At 40.9% G+C, this 27,560-nt stretch overlaps 1 protein-coding gene across 3 annotated transcripts in view; it reads left to right on the top strand.

The window, feature by feature from the left end:
- The window catches only part of ADARB2 (adenosine deaminase RNA specific B2 (inactive)), a 303,538-nt gene that overhangs the window by 179,684 nt on the left and 96,294 nt on the right, over nucleotides 1-27,560 (top strand). For all 3 annotated transcript variants that reach the window (XM_072925331.1, XM_030264306.4, XM_072925332.1), the window contains 2 exons: nucleotides 15,886-15,972; nucleotides 24,361-25,265. In XM_072925331.1, the coding sequence (XP_072781432.1) occupies nucleotides 15,886-15,972; nucleotides 24,361-25,265 (992 nt within the window). The remainder of the gene's footprint in view (nucleotides 1-15,885; nucleotides 15,973-24,360; nucleotides 25,266-27,560) is intronic.

The following is a 27,560-nucleotide window of genomic DNA, read 5'->3' as shown; positions in this document are numbered from 1 at the left end:
CTTGTGAGGCTCTCTGGTTTCATTCTCTAGGAAAGTATGTCCACTGCTGTTCATCAGGGGCAACAATCACATCTCATTTTGCAGAGTAAAAAATGGGATATTGCTATAACTTACCCAATGGATTTAAACTGTGGATGTAGTTGTGCAGTCCAGACCTCCAGGTCTCTTCAGCAGCAGCCTGGTAAGTGCTATGCCAAGCAAAGATGCATCCATGTTAGAAATTTTATTTGGCTTATTTTCAATTAAGAATTCTGCAAGCAAGCATTTGCATTTTTTATTAGTTTATGAAGAGATTTGGAAGGTTGACATTTTAAATACGTCTGAGTTTAAAAGAGTCATGAAAATGTTCCTATTCCAACTCATTTTGTAGAGTGTGTGCTAATCACTTCCATCACTATTTTCATTTCTGTCAGGACACTAAGCATATCTTTTGAGACAAGAGACTGTGGCACTTGTTATGTGACTGAAAAATAGCTTTTGGTAACCTTATTGAGTGACTGGAGACAGATTACAGCAGAGATCTGCAAAAGGAGTTCAGGGCACTTCAGGGATCAGTCATCTGCAAAACCAGTGGAAAACTGCAGTTTGCCTTAGGTGGCTGGTTACACAGAGTGAGTAGTGAACAGTCAAAACAAATAGTTTGCATAGGCTAAAATATGTTTGTACTTGAGCAAATTCTACTGACAAGTATATTTGGAAAAATCAGTCTTATACAAAGAGAAAAACTACTGAAAAAAATTAGATACAAATCATTCTCTCAGCAGTAGACATAAGCTAGACAGATCTTGAGTTCTGTCACATATCAATGACACAGATCTCAATCTACTGCCTAAACCACCTGACAGTGTCAGGGCCATGTGGAGCATGACTTTATGATCCTGTTGTCCCTTTAGGGAGGGAAGATATGGATTTGTTTTTCTCCATTTCCTTTTGAATTGAAGAAGTTCATTTCTTGCTAATAAGTCATTTGTGGAAGTGCAGAGGTCACATTGCACTCTGAAGTTTTGTCACTCAGGGCCAAGGAAATGAATGATTGTGTTGTTTGTATTTAAATCACCAGTGTTAGATAATTACCTTTGTCCTGATAACCATCTATAAGGTCTGGAAGCAGAATAGTGGAAATCAACCTTTTCCCATAAAACTCTTCACTGGAGATTTACTGTATCTGGAGACAAATTTGTCACCTTTTCTTTCTCCCTCTCTCTATCGTTGTAACTTCTGTTAATAAATATGAAGCAAATCTATCTGTTGAAGCTCACCTAAGGCCAAAGTGCTTGAAATTTCTTAGCACAAATGCTCCTGGACATTCTGAATAGTGTTGGGCAATCAAATGTCTTGGAAAAGTTAGCATATATGGTTGTAATATCTTGGTCTTTAGCCACAGCACTACAGATGTGTTCCTCTAATATATCCCACTGTCCCGGATTCCACAACTGAACAATACTACAAAACTGAACACTCAGAGCACAGCCTATTTCTAATAGTGAAGACTATTAGAGGTTAGGAGTATTGTTTTGCTACACTGGCCTAGCATTTACATACATCAGCACAACAAAGAACCACCCACCTGCAGGACATGAGGCCACAGCCCCATCAGGGCTTCTCAGATGAGCCCCATGGCAGCATCAGCCCTTCCCTGTCCTGGCACTTGCTGCCAGCAGAAATGTGCCAACTCCTCGGGGGCCCATTCCAGCCAAGGGCTGTGCTCAGGACAGGGATCCAGTGCCAGTGGAGTGGCTGTGCTCCTGTGCCTCCAGCTCTGCTGCAAGGTGCTCACAGAAAAAGCCACATGGGGGCACTTCCCAGCGTCTCTGCTGTGGATCACAACCTGGCAAATTTTAATCAAAAGGCTTTTTTGAGCATGGTCCTCAAGTGTGCTTGATGCAAGGATTTTGGGTGGATTTAGTGCCTCCCAGTGGCAGCAGGGAAGAGCAGGGTTACTGGTAAATATCTGGTATTATTTCTTCCTATATTGAAAACCTGCTAGTTAAATTTAAAAGTTAAAATGTGTGTAGAACTGCATTAAAATATGCATAGAAGTGGACCTGCATGTGCAGGTAGCCAGACTGTGCTAAGTGTGGTGGCTGTGCGCTGCCTGAGGGCGCACAGGGATGGGCTCCCCACCCTGCCCACAGCCCTTCCAGGGATTAGCCCAAACAAAGTCCTGCTCTGGATAAATGTAGTGACTGTGTCACTTGGGTACAAGGGTCTACCCTCCCTGTCACCCACAGCTACCCCATTTTAAAAGACTGATTTTTGGTCCCTTTTCCCACCAGTTTGAAAGACAGGGCTGGGACATCAATCCTCGGGAAAAATTCCCAAACTGAAGGGGTGCCTCCCAGTAACCACAAGCAAGTTCCCCAAGCCCTGAAGGGGGATAGATTTTGGATACATTCTAATCTTCAGTATTTATTACTGAATACTTTCATCAAAACCACACTAAGAAAGCTGTCACCTGTGTGTCCCTTTTTGAGGATTTGATGCTAGATGGTCTCCAAACCTAAGTAATTCTTTTAGGCTCTGATACAGGGCTACAGAATCCACTTTGGAGGGCACAACTGTGTGCCTCTATCTATATTTCTATGCCATCCAGCTGAAGATATGACCCTCAGCAACCTTCTGACACCATGTTTTGTCAACACTCTGGTACCATTTTCCCTTCTTCTATCACCTTGTGTCTGAGTTTCCACAGGAAGAAAACTCAGAATACAGCCAAGGAGGACATTTGACAGACATGTGAGAGAGTTTTGGATGACCAGACATATGACATTGGTTTTATCTGACCAAATGTTTACTTCTGTATCTGAGCCAGGCACACACATCTCTTTGCAATCGATGGAGTTTAAGGCATGAGTAATTTTATCCTAAAATTCAACTGATGATTACTGAAGTTTGCCACTAGTGGCAAAACAAATGGTATACAACACCAAGAGAGCAAGGTTTTGCTGACAGTGAGTACACCCACATCTGCAGCACTTTCAGTCCTGCAAAGAGGTAGTTTTATGTTCTGGTGTTTTAGGAGAGGGCTGTGGTCATGTTGCCCTGTCAGCACACCCCTGGCTTGCCTGGAGTTCATTAGCTATGGCAGATACTGCAGTCTTTTGAATCAGTGAAGTTCAAATAACTCCTGCCTTACCAGAAAAGAGGATTTTCTTTGTTGTTGTGGAAGGAGGAAAGATGGTTCATACGAGGGAATAAAAGAGACTGAATTCACATGACTAATGGAGTTAGATACATTTGAAAAGTGTGAGCTATACATTTTTCAGTAAAGGGCCCTTCTCCTCACCAGGATTTCCTGTGCCAGAGGGAAGTTACGGATTGCTTTGCATTTTAAAATGAAAGAACAGACTATGGGAGCTGTTTTATAATCTCTTGCTGAGATCAAAGGAGAAGGGAGGTAAATGCATATGTACTCCTTTCTCTGGTGCTGCACCAGCTATTTAGTAGAACTAATGGAGCCTCCAGTGTAGAAGAGACAGAGATTAGCTTCTTCATCTCTACTAACTGTAAAGAGTCCAAAAGGATTAATATTACTGAGTGAATTTCAGCTAGAAAGTAGGAAGGAGATTCTCTCTCCCCTCTTCATCTTTTAATCTTTGTTTCCAGAAATAACTCTGAAACAGGTTTTCAGGCTCTCACTCTTTCTTTTGGGGTTTTTTCCTTATTATTTCTTAGTAGAAACAGACTTGGAAATATCTAACAGCCCTAAGAAGATTAGGCATCATTGAATTTTTGACAAGTTTGAGAGAACTGAAAAGGACTAATGAGACTGAACAGTCATGACAAGTGTATGGGATCAGAACCTTAACTGGTTTGAAACAGTGTGATTCCACTGACCTCAGCTGGCATGACTCCGTGTATGTTCATGGAGTTCAATAAAGCCACAGACATTCACTCCAGCTGAAGATGTGACCCCTGAAATGATGGAGTCTCAGCCAAAGCAAACTCAACTTTTGTCATGAATTGGTCTTCAAGGGAAAATAATTGCTAATTCAATGATTCCCACTGTTTTATTGCAGCTGTTGGCTATCCTGCACCACAGAAAATCTTTACTTTTAACTGGTGAATCAAGAGATTCCCCAGCAGCTTCAATATGTGGAAGATCAGAGGTGCAGAAGTCTGTACACAGTCCTTCAAATGTTATGTATTAGAAGACAAGCCCTACAGTCAGTTTATGAAGCAAAAGTGAAATACTCAAGAGAAACCTTCCCAGCTAGATATTTTGCCTTGCTGTCCTATTTGCTTTACCAGTAAATGGTAAAAAAAACATCTAAAATCCTGGTTTAGATGGCACTTTTGGACACATAGGAGATTCTCATAGTCAGGGTTAATTTTGTGTGGGAAGAGCCTGAAAGAGCTCGGTGGGACTTGTTTTCAGTACACCAAAGCAGTAACCCTGGCATCTGTATTGATGCTACAGCACTATCCAGGCAAATTAGTCCTCAGAACTGCAGAATTTGGAGCTGAATAAAGTAAGCAACCTGCTCAGGAGGTTACAGTTCTTCTGTTCCTTTTGGCAGCCACTGAAGGGAGATGAGAAGGAAAGAAACACGATAAAAAGTAAATGGCACTTTCCTGCTAAGCTAATCAGTTCTGTTTGAGAACAGAGGGCCGTGCCAACTGCAAATCAATGCACTAAATCACTTTCATTCTTGTGCGAGTCCTGCTGCCATGGCAGCTGCTAACAAGGGAATAAAGAAAACTGTTATTGGATATTTAGTAGACTTTTAAAGTGCTTGTGTAAAATAACATATTTAATTTAATGCAAAGTTATAAATGTAATTGGAGTTTATGGACATTATAAGAGGGAAGAGAGGAAACATATTCCTCCTCTTTCTGCACAAAGAGCTGGTTTATGTTCCCAGACTATCCTTAGCGAACTCTGTCTGTAATGTTAAAGAGCAGCCTTCCTGTTGGATTTTAACACTTTATCATTTTGTTAAGGGGTAAACACTGAGCTAATAATATGTCTGATATTTCATGTGGCTTTTAATATGTTCAAGTTACAGAGCAGAATTGACACATACTTACCTTATTAGAAAATCGATGCTCTTTAATGCCATAGGCTATATTGGCTATTCACTGACTGTTAAAGAAAGCCTACACTGGCTGCTCCAGATGTTGATATGCACAACAAAAGCATGTGGAGATTTAATCAGAGAATCCCACTTAAGACAACAACAACTGAACCAGGGGATTTATTTAACAATGTAATATTATATTTTCTTTTCCCGATTCTTTTCCAAATTATTCCCAAATAATGATCTTACTTGTCCCTAGATGTAACTGGGACTATCCCTTCCTGTGGCAAGTTTCTGCAAGTTTTCAGTGATATTATTCATCTAATGGTTTGGGTTGGGAAGGGTCCTTAAAGGTCACCTAGCTCCAAACTCCCTGCCATGGGCAGGAACACCTTCCTTTGCTAAATGGCTCTTGAGGAGGCTGCAGTTTTCCCAGAAAGCTCTGTTTCTGCAGAACTCTCAGAATTTTGAGCATAAAATAGAGGATGCACACCCCTGAATTCATGGTTTGGATCACTGTTGCCCATATAGAGCAGCCCATCTTTTCATCATTTAAATCATCAATTGTAGCTGTGCAGTGAAATGCTTAATATAAAATACCCACGGGCAAGCAGTAGACTGCCTTCTCTTTAATTACATCAATCCTCAATCACCCCAAAGCAATGCCATCCTTGGAAGTACTAACTCTGACAGGTAGTACTTCTGGGAATGCCATAAAAATGCCAGCAAAGCAGCAATGGCAGAGAAAATAAGCTGCCTCATCTTTGAAGAATTATTGAACTGTACTAACATTCAAGGGTACAATGTCAGCACAATGCAGAAAGAGTTAGATGCACAACCCCCATTATTATTGTTGATGGGAGTCAGGTGTCAAGTTTCCCTTGCATCACTCTGAAAATTTGGCCTTCTTTGTAAAGGTTTAGCAAACTTTTCCTTTGTCCCTGCTTTTAATTGAGAAAAAGATTTGAAGCCATTTGTCCTAGGATTGAATAAAGTCTGAAAACGTAAAAAGAAAATACTAGCAATGTATCAGTGATGAACCTGAGACATTAAGACTCTCTACAAGCAGTGATGGAAAAATTAATAAATATTGAATGGTCATGCCTTAACAGGTGAAACAAGGAGTTGCTTTTTAGTCAAAGCCACTGTAATACCAGCAACACCCAGGACAGCCCCTAAGTCCTTCTAGCTGTCTCAGCTCCCAAGGGGTCAAATGAGAATTTAAATGCCTAAATACTTAAATAACTGGCTCAATTAGCAGACCTCACTGCTGTCAGTAGCATCTTTTCTGAGAAAGCCCTGCAAGTCTCAGCTCTCTTCTATCACCCTAAACTGTAATGGAAATGCCTTTAACTTTCTGCCCACAGACAGATTAGCTAACACAAGACTGCCTCATGCCACCAAGGATAAATCAGGGCAGGAATCAGGTTAAATATGCATTATTATTATGGAAGTACAAAAGGGAGAGGTCATACTTGGCTGCTTACACCAGAAGAACAGAGAAGAGATTTTAAAAAGCCTTTCACCACTAATTGCCAGCTGGAGCTTTCTGATGCAGGCCATTCACTCCTTAATGTTTAAGCAGGTATTCAATTTGGGAGGGAGGGGTTTAGAGCTCACAGAGGAGTGCTCACAGACAGTGTCTGCTCTCAGCTGGGGCTGTTTCACATCAGTCCCATAGCCAGTTTTTTAAAAGGAGATGAACAGCTCTATCTGCATTTGTGGGCTTAACTGCAGATGAAACCTTAACTGCAAGTGAAACCTTAAAAGAACTGAAAAAGCTGTTTGTGTTGAGGTAAAGCACATTGCTATGCCCATGGTGGGTGACTCACTTTACAGTGAAACTATCATTTTACAGAGTATTAAATAGCTGTTCATCCATATTGCACCTACACAAATGTCTTTACAGTTTCTCTGTGTAGTAACTCATGGTGTTTGCAGTTCTTTGAGTGCCTTAGGTGGGAGCTCTGTCAGCATCAAGGAGTTTTAATCTCCCTTTCAGTAACACACAGTTCAGTTCATTACCCAAACCTATGCATAGATCAAGGACTGAAAATACCAATAAGACATGTCAATAGAAGAGCCTTCTTGCAGGGGCTGCAATGCTCAGGGAAGCAGGATATCCCCTTCAGCACCTTGTAACCCAGCCACAGGCAGTGGTAACATCCACCAGAATACAGGTCAGGATTTCCCAGGAAGGCAGTGTAGAAATCATGTTTCCCAACTTTCGACATCTACAAGTTAGTCTTTTAGCCTAAATCCAGGTCCCAGGTAAAATCAATATTTGTACGTGTCCATGTCAGCGAGATCAGTGCCTCTGGGCTTGTTCAGCCTTTCTTACTGCAGATAATGGCTGAACTTGGAGAAGGAGTTTGGAAAACTGAGTTAACAGCTCAGTTTTGGTGATGAACAGCTCAGTCACACCTTAGAGTTTATCTGTCTGAGTGGACTGCTGGTTTCAGAAGGTGGCAAAACCCTTCAAAATCAGGTAGTGCAGCACAAAGCTTTGTATCCTCCTTGTCCTTCTGCATGGACAGTGCTGAGCCTCGGTCTGTACTCCTGCCTGCAAAGGCAGCTGCTTTGCTCCTCAGCTCCACTGGCTCCAGGCATCCTTTTAAATGCCTTTACTAACTGTGGTACTCTGGGTTAGACCACTCATGTTTCACATAATCATAATTTAGTTGTCATCTTTAAATTAGTGATAGGCAAACCTCCCTGAACCCAAATCAAGAACTTTCATACAGTTTTCTGTTCCAGCTTAGCAAAGTCTCCTTAAGAAGTGCAGATTTGTAGATAGACACAGGCTGATGAGAAACTAACCCACTCACCCTGGTACTGGCCAAACTAGTTACCCATATGACTGAAGATTTTCTCTTTGATAATACTGTTTGGCATACAATCAAATAGTCATACCTAATCACACTGATTTATTGTAGGCTTAATAAATCCACTGGCTATTTTTGTGGTCTTCTTGCATCTCTATTCAGCACACACTGGGAACAGGTGGGTTTCATGCAATTATTTTCTCTGTGTTTCTCTTGTTTTCTAAAGTGATGACATCCCAAAAAAATAGAGATAAAAATAGGAGAGAAAATAAAAGCATGTCATAGTTTATAGAAAGCAAAATAAAAATATTTCCAAAATGAATGTTCAAACAGCATAAGAAGCTTGCTAAGAAGTGGATTTTAAACTGCTATTTCCAAGCCACAGCCAGATCACTTAGAAATACATAATATAGTACACTCCAGAGGCAGACAGATTCACATAAACTGATAATAACTCAAGAGTTTTTATCTCTGTGTGTCCTCAAGCAAGGCATCAGCAGAGAGAAATACTCTAGCAACAAAATTAAATAGTTTTAGATCTAATTTTACTAGGCTGAACTAGATTTCACATTGATTTCCAAGGAATCTAACAGAGAACAAAACACAGACACATTGCCTTTCTTATTAAAAATCCATAAACCACCTTGTGTTTTTACTTACTTTGCTCTTTACTGGAAGTAATAAGAAACTAATATTTCACAACACAACACCTTTCATTCCATAGAGGTCTTCCGTGGTGAAGGAGCTTGGAGTGGGCTGGTACAGAACACTGAAGAGATTTGTCTGTGCAAGTGCCTATTTGAACTCATGATAAATCTGCAGCTAAACCCCACTGCCTCCATTCCAGAAATGCAGGAGAGCTGCAGGACATGCCACTGTAGTAAGAAATTATGTCCTAATGCATGATGTGATCAATTAAACATATCCCCATGCACCTCAGGCCATATTGAAGGGATCCATACAAATCACATGCATGGGGTTTTTGCAGGTCCTTTCTGCTTCCTAAGTGATAAGCCAGAAGTTGCTCTGGCCTCAGAGTAAATGAGTGCAGCCATGTGTGGAGGCACTGGTGGGCTGCAGGGCTGCGGGGGGGCCAGAGCACAGGGCATGGACCTGCCACTGCCTGTAGGTGTTGGATTGGCCCTGGTAAAACATTCCACACAGCTTCCCCACGAGCTTTCCAAGGCAGCAGTTCTGGGTCAGCAGACAGCTGGGACAGGATGCACAGAAGATTAGTCCAGCTGCCAGGCCCCTGAGCTAACTGATGTTTCACATTCAATGTTCTCTGTAGTATCATAATATCATAAACTGTTATTGCTACCTAATATAATTGCATTTCAGAGCTCTCATCTTGGACACAGATCCCATTTTGCTAAGCACTGAACAAGAATAGAGCAAAAGATACTCTCTGTTCCAAGAGCTACATAAAAAAAATTATACAGGCAGCAAGTAGATCTATTTACAGAAGACCCCTGCACTTGGCATGCCATGTTCAACTTCTAGGCAAGGCACAGAAGCAGGTACCCAACAGCTTGCTGCCCTGTTTCAGAGGAAGATTTCATGGCTCCAGGTTCACACCTCTGACTTCTAACTCGAGGCAGAACCTGCTTTGAGCAGCTGAAAACCTTCTCCTAAAATGCTGGCTTCCAAAATGTTCCCTGGTTTTGTCTTCGCTTTAGTTATCAGACTAAACACAATGTGCTCTGATATTTTACATCTTTGTTTCAGGTCCTTGCTGAAGCAGATAACAAATAAAGTAATGATGAATATATTTTTCCTTTTAAAAAACTAAATTCCTTAATCTGAATAGTCCCTTTTGTCCCCGTTTTTAAGAACATTGTTCCAGTCAAAAATCATATTCAACCAGAAGGTTTTTCTCTACATATTTCTCTGCCACCTCCAAGGAAAGCTTTCCTTAACAGTTCCCACGTGGGCCAGGGTGGGATATCACAGCAAATGCTCTGGATTAAAAACCAGTTATAAAAAGCAGACCTTTATAACTGTCCAGCTCAAAGGCCATGTTCTCAGGGGTGCCAAGCACCACAGCTACACACAGGAACAGTCACACATATTTTAACCCTTTCATATTCTCCAGTTCAAAGGCTCTTTTTCCCCCTTGGACTGCTCAGCCAGGCATGCTGTTCCAATTGCTTTGGCTGATGGCTCTCCAGGGTCCATGATGTCAGCAGAGCTTCAATTTAAGACCACACAGAGTAGGGCTGAGAGAGGAAAACACAAACCAAGCAGGAATGGGCATGTGCCAACAGCCCCTTGCAAATATATGCAGGCTTGAAGTTAATCCCCTGCAAGGCACCAAACTGGAGCTCCTGCAGCAGCCAAAGCTGCTGCTCTGTCTACAGAAACATCAGCCCTCTGAAGGGGTTTAGGGCAGCCACATTTCCAACTTAAAATTGCTGAAGGGGATGGACAGACACCCTCCCAGCCCCAGAACTGTGGTGGTAATTCACGGGGACAGCTTTGTCACTGTGGGTATAAAAGCATCACACAGAGCCTGCCTACTTGCCTGTGGAGCAAAAAGCACTTGGGCAATGCTGCTAAGCACTGCACACTCAGAAACTTTTGCTTCAACAGCTGGTTCTCAAACTCAGCTGTAAGGTCTGTTTCTGACCATGCAAGTAAATCCCTGTCTAGAAACTGGCTGCTTAAATTAAATGATGCAGCATGGTGGCCACACAAGCCTTAATTTAGAAGGCTGTGAGCCTTCCCAGTAAGTTCTGTGGTTTAAAAATATTGGTATTTTCTCCACAAATCTGCCATGTTTTTATTTTACATTAAGAGTCTCTTCATCCTGTCAGTCACTGTCAGCCCAAGCCTGAACTGACTAAGATAGGGGAAGGAAGATAAAGAATTATCTTCTGATGCGCAGGCTCTTTTTTCCCTGTATTCCCTCTCCCTTTCAAAATAAATCAAGGCTAAACACAACTGTAAAAATGTAACTATTCAAGTAACTGCAAATACTGCTTTAGAGAAATAAAAAATAAGGGTTTTTTCAAGAGATTTTGCAGCTGAGTTTATACTATTGCATCATATTTGTCCCTTCCTGAATAATTTCATAATCTACACAAACCAAATTAATTACTTAGGACTGGTTTATAATGTCCACATTGTGTTTTTTAAAAAATACTATTGAAGAAACCTCTGACAAGTAAAGTAGCTTATGGTAATCAATTTGAATATCAGGATGAAACTAATTCAGTAAAACATTGTTAACACTGATCTGGCAAACCACTGGCATCCATCTGTCTAATTCTTCTTGTGTTTGAAAGTTGCATTTTTGAAAAACAATTATTAATAGTGCTCATTAGCTGCCAAGCAAAAGAGGATGCAACAAACTTCTGCAAATAACAGCAAATACCACTCACTTTTCCAAGTTTGAGCTGGAACCTGCTGCAGGATCTCATGGTCAGGGCAAGTTTTTCTGCTGGAGTCTGTAGAGATGGGAGAGTAAAAGGATGGACCGTTTCTATAAAGGAAGTGCCACCCCCTGCAGATTCCAGCTGTCTCCCTACAGCCCCTCAGCACCTCCCCACCAGACAAGCTATTCCAGCACTGCACTATCCCTACTGTTAGGAAGGGATTTTTAATGTCTAAAGTGAATTTTCCTTGGTGCAATTTAAGTCCATTACTTCTAGTTGTGTTAATGCACAGGAACACAGTTTGCTCTGTTCTTCCATGCAGCAGCTTTTTATGTGCTTGCAGGCTGCTGTTATGACCCCACTCAGTCTGCTCTTCTCAAAGCTAAACAATTTGTCCAACATGTATAAAAGCTGATTTTTAAAAGTGTTGAGCTCCTGCTGTTCCTGTTGCTTTTATTCTGGTGATTGAGAGTGAAAGAACTTCCCTAGAGTTGATGATCAAGCAGTATTGTCTGGTGCCCTTCAAATACTGATAGGTATGAAGGGCATGAAGGTGTTTATAGCTGTATATGTGCATTCTTGTCTTCACAATAAAAGTGTATTTACAGGACCTGTGACCAGCCTTCTGACTGCATCCCCAGGGCAAGAGCAACTTCACAAAAAAAGCAGGTTTTAGTGGAAACTTGCCTGCCTTATGTGCCAGGCTTTGCTGAATAATTTGTACTAAAGGATTTTCTGTATTTCATGCAACACATAATCTTGTTCCATGGGTTTTTTAATTAAATTATTTTTATGGCTACTGTAAAAACACTGTTCATGATTCTATGTTAACTGTTTACTGTTGCTGGAAAATATATCCTTGGAAGAGTGAACTGAAATCTTTTTCCATCCCAAAACAGAAGAGTGAGGTTTCCTTCCTGTAATAGGCTTCCCTTCAGAAGAAATTATTAATTTTTGTGCTTATAGTCCTGGAGCAGATTTCCACTTGGAAGACAGTTTTTATAGTGAATGCACTACAAAATATGATGCTATCATCTTGTGATAGTGTTCCAGGGCAGCTAGAGATAAATTCCACTATACCTTCTCTTTGTCTCTCAATTTCCATTGTAAATAAAGCTTTCTTTGTGTCCATGTAGGCCCTTATGAAACCTCTTCTTCATGGCATTAGAGGCTTTGGGTACAACTGTAATGCCAGCAATAATACCTTCATGTAGTACTTCTCATAAACATAGGGTTATATAGAGTTTTTCAAATGTCTTTTTTTTTTCTGCTTAAACCCTCTCCTAACCTTGAAAAATAACTTCCTCATACAAATACAGAGAACATTTACAATTATAAAGTAAAAATAGCTGCTCTAGTTTTGAGGTATCTGTCATGTCTTCTTTTTGGGAAAAAGAAAAAGAAAAAAAAAAAAGAGCAAAGTCATGGGAGGAAAAAAAATGAGAGAAGGAGGATTTTGTGGTATTTCTCTCTATGATTTTTTCAAATCCAACCTTGTCCTTTATTCTTATTCGTAAGATTTCATCAAACTGCTGGAAACAAGGCTAATTATGATGGGCATTAACCTACACAGGGACCATAAAGTATGAATACACAAGTCTCCTAATTTTGACAATTAACACTGAATTTCACCATTTGTAATAAAGCTGAAGTGCCTCATGGTCTGTATAGCAACAGGCAATAATATGCAAAAGATGGAAGTGCATAATAATACCAATAATTTTAAACCTAGCCTGACTATTTCCCTGTAAACACCTTCAATAATTATTCTGTCATTTATCTTTTCCTCCTTCACTGGGTCAATAATTCATCTGTGCAGTGTGTATACTACAGCTTTTCTTTTTCCAGAGCTTATTCAAAATCCTGCCCTCCTCCTCCTCCCATTTAGACACACACTAAATGTTCCCTTGCTTAGCCAATGGAATGACATACTGAATTATAATCTTTAGCATTGGTATTGATAGAAGTATATCCTGTTATTAGGACCAGCCTGTGACACAATCCCATCCATCGCTGCTCTAAGCATGCAGCAAATTTTACATTCTGTTTCTCTGCCACACAACGTGAAGTCACCAGCAAAGGCTTTGGGGACAAGTGGAAAACAGTACCAACAAAAGCTTAGATGCTTGAAGGATCCCTGAGGAAAAATAAAAATGAAATTGATGAATTTTAAATCCACATTGTAAATTTCACCTATCAATTACACAAAATTAAATCATAAACTATCCCTTTACCTAGCAATAGTATAATATAAAACTAAATGGATTTGCATTTTGATTGGTGGCAGGAGTAACCATTTCCACTGCAGCAGGAAAGCACTTCCACAGTGCTTGGTTAATGGGTTAACTCTGTATGAGAAGTGAGAATATTTTCTCAGCAAAGAGGATTTAGGTTTGTGTGTGACATCAGTGTCCTGAGGGTTAATCCTGAAGGTCTGACAGCTGTCAGCAGTCAGGCACAGGTGCAGCACACACACTCTCGGATCTCAGTACCCAGACACCACAGTCACTGCTGGCACTACAGCCAAGGGCTGCCCTGCTCCTGTGTCTGTCATCTGAACCATTTCCCTTACCAAATGCAGCCTTTGGATTAGGTCCCAAAAGCCCACACTCTTTTCACTCCAATCAAAGAAACCAGTTGAGGAAGTCAGGAGTGAATACCAGTCTTTATCAGGATCACTACCCAACAGTCTCACACACAGTGAGATGTCATACAGAGACACCACACTTCTCAGTGAGCAATGCCTTAGCAAAAAAGTGTCAAAGAATTCACTTAGAAAAATCTTCTGGCTATAGCATTCATAAATAGCTTCATTCTTTTGGTTCCTGACATCAGTGCAATCCCATAATGAAATTGCAATTGAAGGAGGCTAATTTGTGCTCTAATTATATATTAGTCTGGGCTGAAAGGTTTCTGGACGGAAAAAGGTTTTCTTCAGGCAATCTTTTATTCTGCTTATTGTGTTTACTTAACAAAGAGCAGTCAGCTTTTACAGTGAATTCCCATAATAGAGTTGAGCTGTAATGTTACCCAGCCAAGGGCAAACATATGCAGTCATTTTTGATGGGTTCTGATAACAGTCTTTAACAAAAACAAGGATTGTTTGCAAATGTAGGAAGAACCAGGCCAAAAAGCTAACAGATGTGCTGCTGAAAAGGTTTAAAGAGCTCTTCAGCTGGAATAGTTTCTAGACCAGTGGTACTTTAGCAGACAGGTAGTTTGAGGAAATTCAGAGAAATATTTTCTCAATGATAATTTCCCATGGAAATATTTATTCTTGCTTCACTTGAAAGAATACATTCTTGGTCTGATTTTGATGCTTCTGCCACAGGATGAGAGGCCAACATAGTTCACAATGTGCAGGATGCAGGGCATTTTCAGTGAGGAAATAGGTGAGCCTCAGCTACCTATTTCCTCAGCCATATCTGAGGCTTTCTAAGCAGAGAAGTACTTTAAGATAGCAACAAAGTTCTTCAAAGCTGTGGATCACCTGTTTCTTCTGTCAAGTAGACACTGTGCTATTGTTGGTCCTCAATAAAGTCTCCATAGTGAGCCAGAGGGAATTCTGCCTAAACAAAATCAATGTTCAGCTAAACAAACTAGTTTCAAAGGAAATAAAACACTTAAATATATATCTGTTTCTAGTGTTTGTGTTAACTTCAGCTTTTCCCTATAGATAAATCCTGAGCCAAGTATTAATCTAGTATAAGTCAGTATGAGTTCTCATTTTGCTGAATCTGCCCTGGCCTCTAATGCAGAGTCTGATGTGGCACTGGAAGTAAATGTCTCTGCCATACACAAGATAAACAGAAACTGCAGTTAAAAGCACTTAATATCTATGCAAAAGAGGGATTTCAAATAGTGTTCTTATTGATTGAACAATCACTTTCTGGGCACACCATAAGGGTTTTCCAAAATCATATCAAAAACTGGTAGAATCACAAGCCATGGTAGTCTTTTGTGCCATCCATCAGTGAGTTTTCTCTTAAGAATTCTGGTTCAGCTTCCACTGGGGAGAGGAAACGAGGGAAGTAGATGCTCTCATCCATTAGAGCAGTGCTCATGTCCCTTCTCCCAGGGCTGACTGCCCCCATTCCCAGCTAGACCAGCTCAAGCATCCCCTACTCTGCAGTGCTCGGGCACCACTGCTGGGAACACAGTCAATAAAGACTACATGGGGGCAGAAACCAGGAGGAATGTGTATTTGGTATTTGCATCTGCCAGCTGTAATAAATGCACTGAAGTTCAGTAAACTGTGCTGGTACTGTAGCATCACAGAATCACAGAATGTGCTGAGCTGGAAGGGATCCACAAGGATCATTAAGTCCAACTCCCAGCCCTGCACAGCATCAGCCCCAAGAGTCACATCAAGTGCCTCAGAGCACTGTCCAAACACTTCTGGAACTCTGTCAGGCTGGTGCTGTGACCACTGCCCTGGGTCAGTGCCCAAATACCCTCTGAAGGAAGAACCTTTTTCCAATATCCAACCTAAATCTTCATTGACACAACTTTAAGCCATTCCTTCAGGTCTTAAAACCAAATAGACTTACCAAGATGTTTTGACCTGAGAAAAGTGTGAAGCAGATGTGAATGCATTGACAGATTTTGTAAGTATCTTAGTGTACTGATTTTATAAGTATCTTTTCTTCTGTTTTCTTCTAGAAAAACTAAGCATACTGTCAACCTTCATAGCACCCTTCAAGTACCTGAGCCCTGGCCCAACCACCATGGAGGATGAAGACAATTTAAGTAAGCAGTCTCTTTTCTCTATAGATGAACAATAAAGTTAAAAAATAAAATCTCTACAGTGGAGGAGCAATTGTGGAAAGGAGGTGGTTTTGCAATTATTGGAGAGTCCTCATGTGAAATCACAGAAGGGAGCTGGAAAGGACCCACAAAGATCATCAGGACCAGTTCCTGGCCCTGAACAGAACCATCAAATTGAGAATTGATTAACCAGGCTTAAATAAACTAGTTATAACCTAAAAATTAATCACTCTTGGCTAATTAATATTCTCTTGGGTCCTTACACATCAACCAACTGTCCAAGCCCATGACTGCTGGAAGAAAGTCCTGCTGGGTTTGAAGGAGTTGAGAAGTCTTCCAAACACCAGGAAGTCCAAGAGTGGCAGTTAGGAATTAATAACCCTCAGTAAGCCCTTCCATTTGTCACCTAGAAGCAATTATTGTGTGCTATCCTGCCTGCTTAGTGTAACACAACTTGAATCTTTAAAAAAAAAAAAAAAAAAAAAAATGAGGGAAGTTTTCTGAGCCAAATGAGCAATGTTTTAGTATCACCTACCAGATTGGTTTCTTTTCCAAGCAGACACATGCTGCCATGTTGCCCTATTAGAGCCACTGAGTGGGAGGAATTTGTTGGTTTTCCCTTGTTGTTGCTCATCTGCTTTGGTTTGGTCATGGTGCATCACCAAGGGGAAGAGCTGCTGGAGGAGTGAAGAAGCACAGCCTGCTATTTTCTGCTGCTGAGCATCACATGGACATCACCCTATTCTGCTGCACAGCAAAGACAGGCAATTACAGATCCTAGCAAAGGCAAAAAAAAATCCTGAAAATCCTTCAGAATTGCTCCCAGGAAGGCTGTATTTTCAGGAAGACGTGTGAGAAGTATACACACACACACACAGAGGAAACATATTATGCACACGATGAGCTTGTGCAGGCACCTCCTTCGTAATAGCTCCCAAATGTGCTACTTAGTTATTTTTAGGTAATGTAGGAAGTTTGTACAAGCCAAACACTGTAACACAATTTTCTTATTGCTACTGCAACACCAAGACAGCTTCGTGCCTGCGTGGGCTGTAAAACAGCTCACATGGACAGGGCAAGCTAAGTTTTCTGAAAGAGAAACAGCAAATGTCACTGTTTTCAGGGTCATCCTTTTCATGTCCTCCCTTTGGTCAAACATATGCTCCAGTGAAAAAGCAGCTATTTAATTCTTGGTTCACAGAAAATGTTTTAGGTGTTACTATTCAACTCTTTAAGTTTTTAAAATATGAATTAATTTAAATTCATCTATATTTCTGGGTTCACTTACAGTATAATGGCCTAAATCCCACTAAAGCCTATAGCACACATGTGCCTCTGGAGTAATTCCATATTTTAAAGAGCTTCAGAGATTTGCTGGAAAAATCTTCTCCTGTATTAGCAATTTAACAGGAGCCCAGGAGAATGCTGGCAAGGTAGAGAAGTAGGTTGCTTGTCCCTGTAGTTTTCTGCTCACTGAGCATCCTGTGAGAGCACTGCTTCCCTGACAGTGCAGCATCAATGGGCAGAGTTCCACCAGCTGAAATGGATACAAATCCTGTTTCACATTCCCTTAGGCCTTCTTTACAAAGGGAGCCATGCAGTTTAACTACACCTGCATTTTCAGCAGGTGATTATTAGCATACAGACATAATTTTTGTGGTTTATGATCAGTTAACTAATACTAGAAAAACTATCAAAGGCACTATGCACCTTTGCAATGAAATTGTGGGTAATCATCTGTCTCTGATGAAGGTCTAATTTTGAACATGCAAGGAAAGGACCACCCTATTCAACCCCAGAAGGCAGTTGTATCTAAGAATGTAAGAAATAACACAGAGGATTAGAAATAGGAAGCCTAGCTCTGTACATGGTCTTCAGCATTTGTTAATGATGCTTTGAAAAAAAAAAAGGACATTTAAATGGGGATCCTCCCCTTGGCATAGCCCTCTAGCCCCTAGCAAATATTTATTCTGCTAGAGTTTGCACATGAATCATCATATTTCTTGGGCATCAACAGAACTGTCTAGTCCTATCCAGAGCTCACTGATACTTCTGATCTCAACAGCAGCCAGGAACAAGGAGTGATGTAGAGTGTTGTCAAAAAGTGCACCCTTTTATTGCTTCAAGCCTGCTGTCTCTAGGGCTGGGATTGCACGAAACAGTGAATAATCATTCCCTGTTCACTGCTTAAACCTGTCTGCCTGTCATGATGTTACAAGCCTATGCCTGTGCCTGATCTTTAAATGTGCCATCCCCACTTTGCCACGGGATCAAGTCAGATTATCACCAGCCACAGATACTTTTGAATCCAGGTTGTACCTCTAGCAGGAGCACATGATCCCTGGGATCTCATTATGGAGTGCTGATGCAGGCACAGGCTCAGGGCAGCACACACCTCCCCAGTGTCTGCAGAGGGAGCTGATGGTCCCCAGCACACTGATTTCAACCACTGCAGCAGTCTTGAAGGACACATTCCAGACTCAGATTCAATGTACTGAAGCATGTTCAGTTATGAGCATGTTGGTCAAATTCCTCTTCAGACAGCATGAGGCCCCAGAGCTTTTGTTTCCACAGGGATACAGCCTCACACTGTGAGACAGACAACCCTGGCTCTAAATAAAAAATGAATATCCCATTTCAGGAGCAATCCATCACCAAAACTGTTCCCTTATTTTTGTTTTGAAAACTGTGTCTATTGCTATCATTTGAATTTTTTCAGGGCCTAAAATGCTCTGGCTCTGATTCAGGAATGCATGTCCTTAGGTCTGTCTCTGCCATAGGCTGCCCACATTTTCTGCTACATGTCATTCTTTGCTAACTTGGGCAGAGAACATCAGAATTTGAGTATCAATCTAAGTCAGCTCATTGATCATTTGGATAATTTCCCTTATTGGTAAGTGTTGCACTATGACATGAAATAACTCACACACTCACTCAAGATGCAAAAGAAGGAAAAGAGGAAGTTATATTTCTGACCTTGCAATATATAGAATTCCAAAAGTGACAGTGGATTGGGGGATGAAACTGCCACCTCTCCAACCACACTGGTCAAACCAACAGTCCATCAGTTTTCTCCTCCCGCAAAGAATAATGCAAAACAATCATTATTTACATGAACAGTGTGTGAGAACTCCACTAGAAATATGTAAACATCTTTTAAACGTAGAAAACTTTTAAAAGAACCTTAAAACTTTTAAAATAACAGGGCGACAGATAAGATCTGTATTAGACATAGATGTCAGAGTTATTTCGGATAGTTACTTGGGTAAAGTAGAGTATGTTCCTTCTGGAACAGCTAAAGACAATGGCAGTCATCTTTCAAAAACTTTTCATCTTCCCTTTAAGCAAAGTCCTGTACTTTTTTCACTGGTAATGCTTCTCTCTGCAGTGTGGTGTTGCACACTGACAAAATCTAATGCCACTGGTTTTAACCACCCGAACCCTGTGAGCTGCCAGGGAGTGTTAACAGCAACAGAGAAATCATGGCTTACCTAGGCTTTTTACATGAAGATTTAAAAATACATAAGTGTGTTTTCATTTAAGAGAGAAAAGAGTGATTTCCATTGTTAGCTTTAAGTTTATCATTCCAAAGGCAAGGATATCAACCTAAAAACCCAGCAGAAGCATTCCCAACTCTTGGTTGTGGAAGCAGTAAGTGTATGAAAATGCCATCTTGCTTGCAAGAGGAAACTGCCCTACATTGCATTTGATTCCAGAGCTGGCCTTGGACATGGCTCTGGCTCCTGGGTTTGTACCTACTGCTCCTGATTCAAGATTTTTCACTTTCAAGTATTCCAGGAATTATGGAAGTCAATCCTCCTAACATCTGTAGTCAATGTGATATAGATGAACAGCAAAAATGTACTCTACATAAGCAATCCATGTTTACTAAACATTTCTAAAGACAGTAACTGCCTGTCTCAGAGCTATCAGTTGAATCGGGAGTTGGCTATAATACAGATATTGCAAATTTTTTTAATATCATGACTTTTCAATAATGTAGTGTCCATTGTAATTCAATAGTAGAGATGCCAGTGAAAATGAAGATGCCACCTACCATCTCTCCTTTCCCATCCTCCCTAGAAGTTGGCTTGGCAGCAGAATAACCTTCAACAGGAACAATATTATCTCTTCAAATGTAGCGTGGAGTATCGGATGGTTAGTTCTGCAGAGCCCTTAAGACCCAGAGACATAACCAGTGTCATTATTAGTGATGCATTATAGTTCTGAAATGCTCTTGATGATGCAAACTCTCTAGGTTAACTCTACTGTGCATAATGACCAAAAGGAGAAAAACATGAAAGAGCAGTCAGAATATTGAGGAATAGTGCATAAATAAATATATTTCACTAACTGCTTTCCTTTCTCCCATTCAATTAGTGAAGCAAATACAAGATCACAGTGTCTCCTGTTGCCTGTGAAACTGCAAAAATCAATTAATCAAATTACCTGGGGAGATATTACAGTGCAAAGCTGCAGGACTTTTTTAGAAATCTTACTAAATAAATTAGAAACTATTGCCAGAATCTGTATGTTCCTTCCTCTTTTTTTTTTTTAACTCCATCCCCTTTCAGTGTTATTATTCTCCAACCTTTCATCATGGGAGAGCCATAATATATTATCTTTTTTTTCCCCAAATGTAAAGAATACATTTGGGAGAGTCAAGAACAAAGACATTATGAGAAATAACAAAACTGAAAATGATCCCGAGTTTTGCATTTTCCCTGTGTGTATCCTCTGACTTACCCCTTTCCTTTTAGCGCTCTTCATTTCTAAAATTGCTTGTGATTGTTCTATTACAGCTGCTTACAGTATTTATCTTGTGTAGTTTGGTGTCATTTGCCTGCTTTGTCTGATTTTCACAATAGAAGTACATGTGCCACCATTAGAGAGGTAATCTTATGTCTGCTACACAGAGGTCTCACAAAAGACACATTTCAAAGACTTCCTATTTCAAAGATACCTGAAAGTATAAAGTAATTTCACATTTCATGGCAGCTGCCAGGGATCACACAAGTCCATCACAGACTTTCTGAGGCACTCACTGAGTTTAGGCTGCCTCTGCTTTACAGGCCATGATGACTCTTGGCTGCTGCAGATCCTACTGAGATCTGGGCAGAACTAAGCTGTTTCCTGGTGTTTCAGGACCAGGTACTCTAAAATCTGGTTGGCTGTAAGGATACTTGCACTGTAACGATACTTTTTTCGCTGTGATGAGGCCAAAACACACCATAAATACAGGCATGTCATCACCATGCGTGCCCAACTTTGTCCACACATCCTTTGTGCTTGATCTCTGGAAGTTTTACACTTGCATGTCTGCAATTTTTTTCACTTCATCAAGGCAAACTCTGTTGGCCAAACATGGACTAGACAATTTTATAGACACAATTTATGACAAATAAATAATGTTTATTTTATGGTTTTAGTGAACCATTGTTTTATTGAGGGTGGTTAAGGTAGGATGTTAAGGTCACACATTCATGTTCACAAATGCGTAGTTCTCTGACCACGAAAGAAAAACCAGATGGAATAAGACAATATGAATGATAAACACAAATAACCTCTTGAGTTTTCCTATTCAGTGGTGCATAATCTGCACAAATTCTTTTCAAAGCTGAATATTATGTGAAGCAGGAGCTATCTTTCTTTTCATGCTTCTTGACTACAGTATCATTATGTACCATAATTGGCTCTGTAAAAACCTATTAGGTTAAGATGGGAGAGGAGGTGTGAAATACAGAACCAAAGCTTTTTCTGGCTAAAAAAAAATATGTCTGTGTCGAAATATTTTGCCTTTACATTAAAAAATATACACAACTAAAGAGATATCTTCTGAGTGGGATGAAAACTTGAGAAAAGGTCATGATGGAAAATGGCCAGAGACACTGTCAAGCTGGATAGAAGAAGTTAAAGCTGATATTCCCTTTCCCTTCAGAGCAGTGTCTCTATAAAGACAGTTGTGAACTCAATGAGAAAACAGAACATTATCCTTGTGCCTTAGTAATCATGATCTTTTAAATGTCTTATTTCCAGAGAGGTTGGTTTAAAAGTGTCATGTTTGATACAGCTGAATACCATGTGATGAAATTTTTCTTTTACTATTATGTAGGTCTTTCCTTCCTCACCTGTCTTCATGCTGTCCCCTTAGCTTCAGACAGTAAAAATTAACTAGTCACTAAAACCTTAATTTGTCAGTTCATGTTCTGCCTCAGCAAAGCACTGCAGAAGAGAGCTCTGGTGATAACTCTGGTGAGACATAGACCCGGGCTGGAAGCTCAGTGTGTGCTGCAGGGTTTTCAGGAGAGGGAGCCTAAAGACTCAGTTCTGCAAATGGGCCCCACACGTGGCATTTATGCCATGAATATTACTCCTGTCTAAGCAGTGACCCTCTTTCTGTTTAACAACTTGCATGAGTGCAGACTTAGTGGTCTGATGGGAAAAAGTCTTGATATTAAATACAAGTGCAACATTTCAGAATATAAAGGAAGTTTTTAATCATGATGGTTGGCTCCCCATAATCTCTGCAGGCTCCTGTGCATCTGTTGGCCCAGCCTAACATTGGGGTGCAGCACAGACACAGCACTCCAGCAGGAGTTTCTCAAAGCTTAGCCAGCAGCTCAGCCCTTACATCCTTACCAACTTACATTATCAGAGCAGAGAGAAAACCAAACATGGCCATGCCCCTACAGAACGTGGGAGGACCATTCTCTGTCCCCTGAGGACCACAGGAACCTTCTCTGTGCATGAGACTGACAAATCCTGTGCAGGTGGCATGATCACATCTGACAATAACAAACCAGACCTGGGAAAGGCTCCATGCCCAGTTTGTTTGGAGTAAAGCAGAGAGCTGCCCAGTGCTGTGCTTGGAAAGAGATCAGGTGCTTCACCCCTGGGATGGATGGCCTTGTAGGTTGGTTACACCCACATTTACTTCTTCCATTTGTCTCTGTCCCAAGGAATGCACAGGATGACTGGAGGATATGTCAGAGATGCAAGATATTTAAATAAACTCATCAGAAATTACATAAATTTCATAGGATGGTTATTTAGCCAGCAGCACATCTTGTGTCGGAATCAAGACATCAGTGGGATGACTCTCCATTCTCAGCCATGCCTCTGCTGTGGCACAGAGCACTCATTGCCTTGCAGCACATTGCACAGGTGTGGTCCAGAGCAGGTTCATTGGTTCAACAACAGAGTGTTCCCCCCTCTATAGCTCCCCACTGTAATTTTATTCCCTTCCTGGCACTCCTGGCAGTCACTCTCTATGGGTATTCTCAGTTCCGTCAGAGAGAAAGGAAAGTTTCTAACCAGGCTAGAGCCTGGGAAAGAGTTGCAAAGTAATGTAAATAATTCTCTATCTCTCTTGTTGTTCACATTGTTTATAAGATATGTTCTGCCACCGTGCATCATTCACTGCACACCAATGGTTTGAAATGTTTCTACTTCAAGACCAATGAAATTAGTCTGCATGATGCTCTCTATAAAAGAGTGATGTATTTGAAATAAAGAGTAGTTGTAATTCACCTAGCCTTCTGAGCTGGAATTCTTTTGTTCCCGTCTTGCCTCAACAGTGACAACTCTCCCTCTCCTGTTGCTTTTCTTTGACATGGATCATCTTTTACATCAGTAATTGCTCCCATCATGATGTTCTGGCTCCTCCTGGTCTCATTGGGATTTATCTACAACTTTTGCAATATTAGTTGTTGCTGGCAGAAACTAAGAGTAGCTGCAATTGAGTTTGACAGCAAGACACTCACTTACTAAACTGGGATTTGAGTCCAGACCAAATAATTGTTTCAAATGCTATGAAGGTCTGTCAGATCATTTCCCAGTCTGGATTCATTAGGCTGACAATGCAAGAGGCTATGGTGTGAGCAGAGACGGTCAGTGTATTCATTGCAAATAGATTATTCAATGCTTTGACCCATTTTTCTGTTTCTGAATAATTTCTGATTTCTAATAATGTGTTCATAAGCATTCACCCACATGGATTATAGAACAATTGTCATCCTGAGGGAATCTTCCAAACTATTTAAATTTTACTAGCAATTATCAAGCAGTTCATTTAAGTCACATGGCATCCATTATGCTTCATCTTTGAATGATGTAATCTTTTCTTAAAACAGAAGGCTAATGACTAATAGAAGCAGACCTTTAGGGACAAGTAAACATTCAGAACATGTGAAAAAACTGTGCTAGAAATAATAAACCAACCATTATACAGATATTTAAGGAAGACTCCTAAAAAAGGCTTAGCAACTATTTCTCTTTTTTTCTTTCTTGGCTATTCTGACAGCCCTAGGCATAAAGTCAGCTACGATGATGACAATTGTAATGTGAGTTGTTTCCTTTCTTTACTGACAGGTACCAGCAGTGCAGAAGTAAAGGAAAATCGAAACATTGGCAACCTGGAGGATCATCCAATAGCATCCACTGACAGGGCAAGAGGGGGAACAACTAGCAGTAAAAGGAAAAGACCCTTAGAGGAAGGTAATAATGGCCATTTCTGCAAACTTCAGCTTATCTGGAAGAAAGTTTCATGGTCAGTGACGCCAAAGAACGCTCTGGTTCAGTTACACGAACTCAAACCAGGATTACAATATAAAATGGTGTCCCAGACAGGTCCAGTGCATGCTCCAGTCTTTGCTGTTGCTGTGGAAGTAAATGGACTTACATTTGAAGGCACAGGCCCCACAAAAAAGAAAGCCAAAATGCGCGCCGCAGAGTTAGCTCTGAAGTCATTCGTTCAGTTCCCCAACGCCTGCCAAGCCCACTTCGCCATGGGAAACTGCATCAGCCCATCCACGGACTTCACTTCCGATCAGGCAGACTTCCCAGACACTCTGTTCAAGGAGTTCGAACCATCCACACACAGCGAGGACTTCTCAGTCTACAACCCCGTCAATAACGAGCTGCTCTCCACCGCCTACCGACACGGGCGCTTGCTGTGCCACACGCTGGACCTGATGGGCCACGCCAAGCCGGGCAAGCACCGGATGGCCAAGGCGGAGAGCGAGAAGAACCCGGTGGTGCTGCTCAATGAGCTGCGCTCCGGCCTGCGCTACGTCTGCCTCTCGGAGACGGTGGAGAAGCAGCACATCAAGAGCTTTGTGATGGCCGTGCGGGTGGACGGGAGAACGTTTGAAGGCTCAGGACGTAGCAAGAAGCTGGCCAAGGGGCAAGCGGCGCAGGCGGCCTTGCAGGCTCTCTTTAACATTCGTCTGCCCAGCCACATTCCCAGCAGGAGTAAATGTCACCATTTGCCACAGGTGAGAGCTCCTGGGTAGCTGCCACCGCGTTGGAGGAACTCTTTCGATGAGTGGGATCGGTATTGCTGTAGCTGTTGTTGGTCTACTCAATGGTTCCTCTCCTGTTACACCAAGTGTTGTGCCACAAAACAACTCTTTTCCCATAGAAAGAGCCACAGGCAAAAGCTTGGAAATAGTATCCCAAAATCATTGGGTATAATTTGAAGCTCATTCCATGGGAGGCATAGAGGAGAGGGCAAAATATAAGGGGAAATACCAACATTTCACTTTGCTAGAGACAACAATAATATTGACACAGGCAGAAAACTCAGGCATTTCTGTGGTGCTGCATCCTTCTTAACAGAGAGGAGCCCATATATAAAGGCATGCTCCATCTCCTCCTTTTAGAGTTAATTTTTGATGAGGACCATGCTATTCAGAGGAGACATCAGTGATAAGGAATGTGCCTGTATCAGAGCAATTCTGCCAGTGGAAAAGTTAAGAAATTTTGTTTATTATAGTCTTACTATTGGGTGTTATTTTTTTGTTTAGTTGGTTTGACTTCAGGGTTTGGGTGTTTTTGTTCTGTTTTTTGTTTTCACATATGCTTCCGACAGCACAAGGTATACTGAAAGTTTTGAAGCTTTCTTGGAACAAATGTAGAGGTTACTGCTGTATTCATATAGAAAATATAGATCTCAGTTGCATACTTCACACATGAATATTTTGGAGCTGGTCATACACCAAAGGCTATCTAAGCATTACTCGGAATTTTCTAAGTTCATGGGAAGTCAGGATTTGCAGACACTGGGAAGCATTACATGAGTTCAAGTAATTTATGGATTTGTTTGTGCTATCAGAAAAGGTTTGATTCATCAGCATCAGGAGGTGATCTACAGCTATAAAGCTCCCTTTCTGAAGGGAGCTGTTAATGTCCAGGATTTAATGCAAAGCACTAGGAGCACTAAGAATCATTCTGCTGTTGGCTTGCTGTGAGACCCTAGGCAAGTAATTTAAATTCAATATGCCTGTAATAAAAATGAGCATATTATATAAAAGTACACTTCAAGATCCTTAACTAGTGTGTAAATGCAAATTATGAGTAGCAATTCTCATTAACATTAGTAAAGGTGGTCATTATATGTTCAAGGAGCTTGATAGGAGATTAATCCTCTAGGTAACCTGACTGCCTGCAGGACCCAGGAATTATAGTTGGTCACCAGAAGTTTCCTTTCTATGTTTCCAAAAAGAAAACCCGTTAAATGTGAGAAATTCTAAAATACACCATAATCCTCCACTTTTCTTTTAATTCCAGATTGCAAACTCCATGAACAAGTGGGATAATAACATAGTTCAATAATAATAGTGATCTTCTAACTGAGTGCTTTGCAGGCATTTTGGAAACCTTAGCTAACACAGCAATTTCACCTTTCCAGCGCTCCTTCAAAGTACACACAGTTTTAAATTAGATACCTCTAGTGTTTCCTACCCAAATGAATTCTGGTCATAAGTAATCCCATTCTGGTGGTTGCTTTGCTGCCCCCAGTGAACTTTTCTGGGTGTGTCAACAGGTAAATACTATGTATTTATTGACCTCTGGTTTGTCATGTTCTGAAACTACACCACAAGGATCATTGCCTCAGTTCTTGAGCTCTCTGAAATATTCCCTAGTTTCTTGGCTTTACACTCACCTTCTGCCTGAATATCTCGTTTTACTTCAGTATCCAACTGTTCATTAAGTGACATATTCTCCAGTGAATGTTCCCTTTTTTATGGCCTTTTCTCCTTTCTGTAGACTGCTGCCCTCCTTATCTTCTTCTCTTCACTGTTCTGGAAGTATAAATGTCAGTGAAAAGGTGTCACTGAACTTTTTCCATCAGTATTTCTTGAGTGGTTATGAATTGTCCAACTAAAAGATTACTTTTAATGCCAGCATTCTGCACATTAATTGAGAGATAAGCCTTAACATTGATTTCTGCTAACCTTACAAACTGCTCTCTTCAACAGATAGAGCAGCTGTGACACAAAACCTGAGCATAACTCAGGTTTAGTGTTACTCACTAAATCATAATTCAAATTCCACAGAAACCAACAGACATATTTCCACTGACTTCAGCTTAAGCATTAAATCCAGAAGCATCTTTTCCTGTTCTCACTGTGTTATGCAGTACCTCATCAAGTGACTGCCTTTGCTCACTGCCTCAGTCAGCTCATCTGGTCTTTGCTCAGTTGAAGTGGTGTAACCATACTGGGGAGAGTTTAGCTCTCAATAGCTGTGGTCAGAGCCAGCTGCTCCAAGTGTTGTTTTAGCTCCTT

The sequence above is a fragment of the Taeniopygia guttata genome, chromosome 2 (genome assembly GCF_048771995.1).
Source record: "Taeniopygia guttata chromosome 2, bTaeGut7.mat, whole genome shotgun sequence".
NCBI lineage: Eukaryota > Metazoa > Chordata > Aves > Passeriformes > Estrildidae > Taeniopygia > Taeniopygia guttata.
This window is presented reverse-complemented; position numbering and strand designations above follow the sequence as displayed.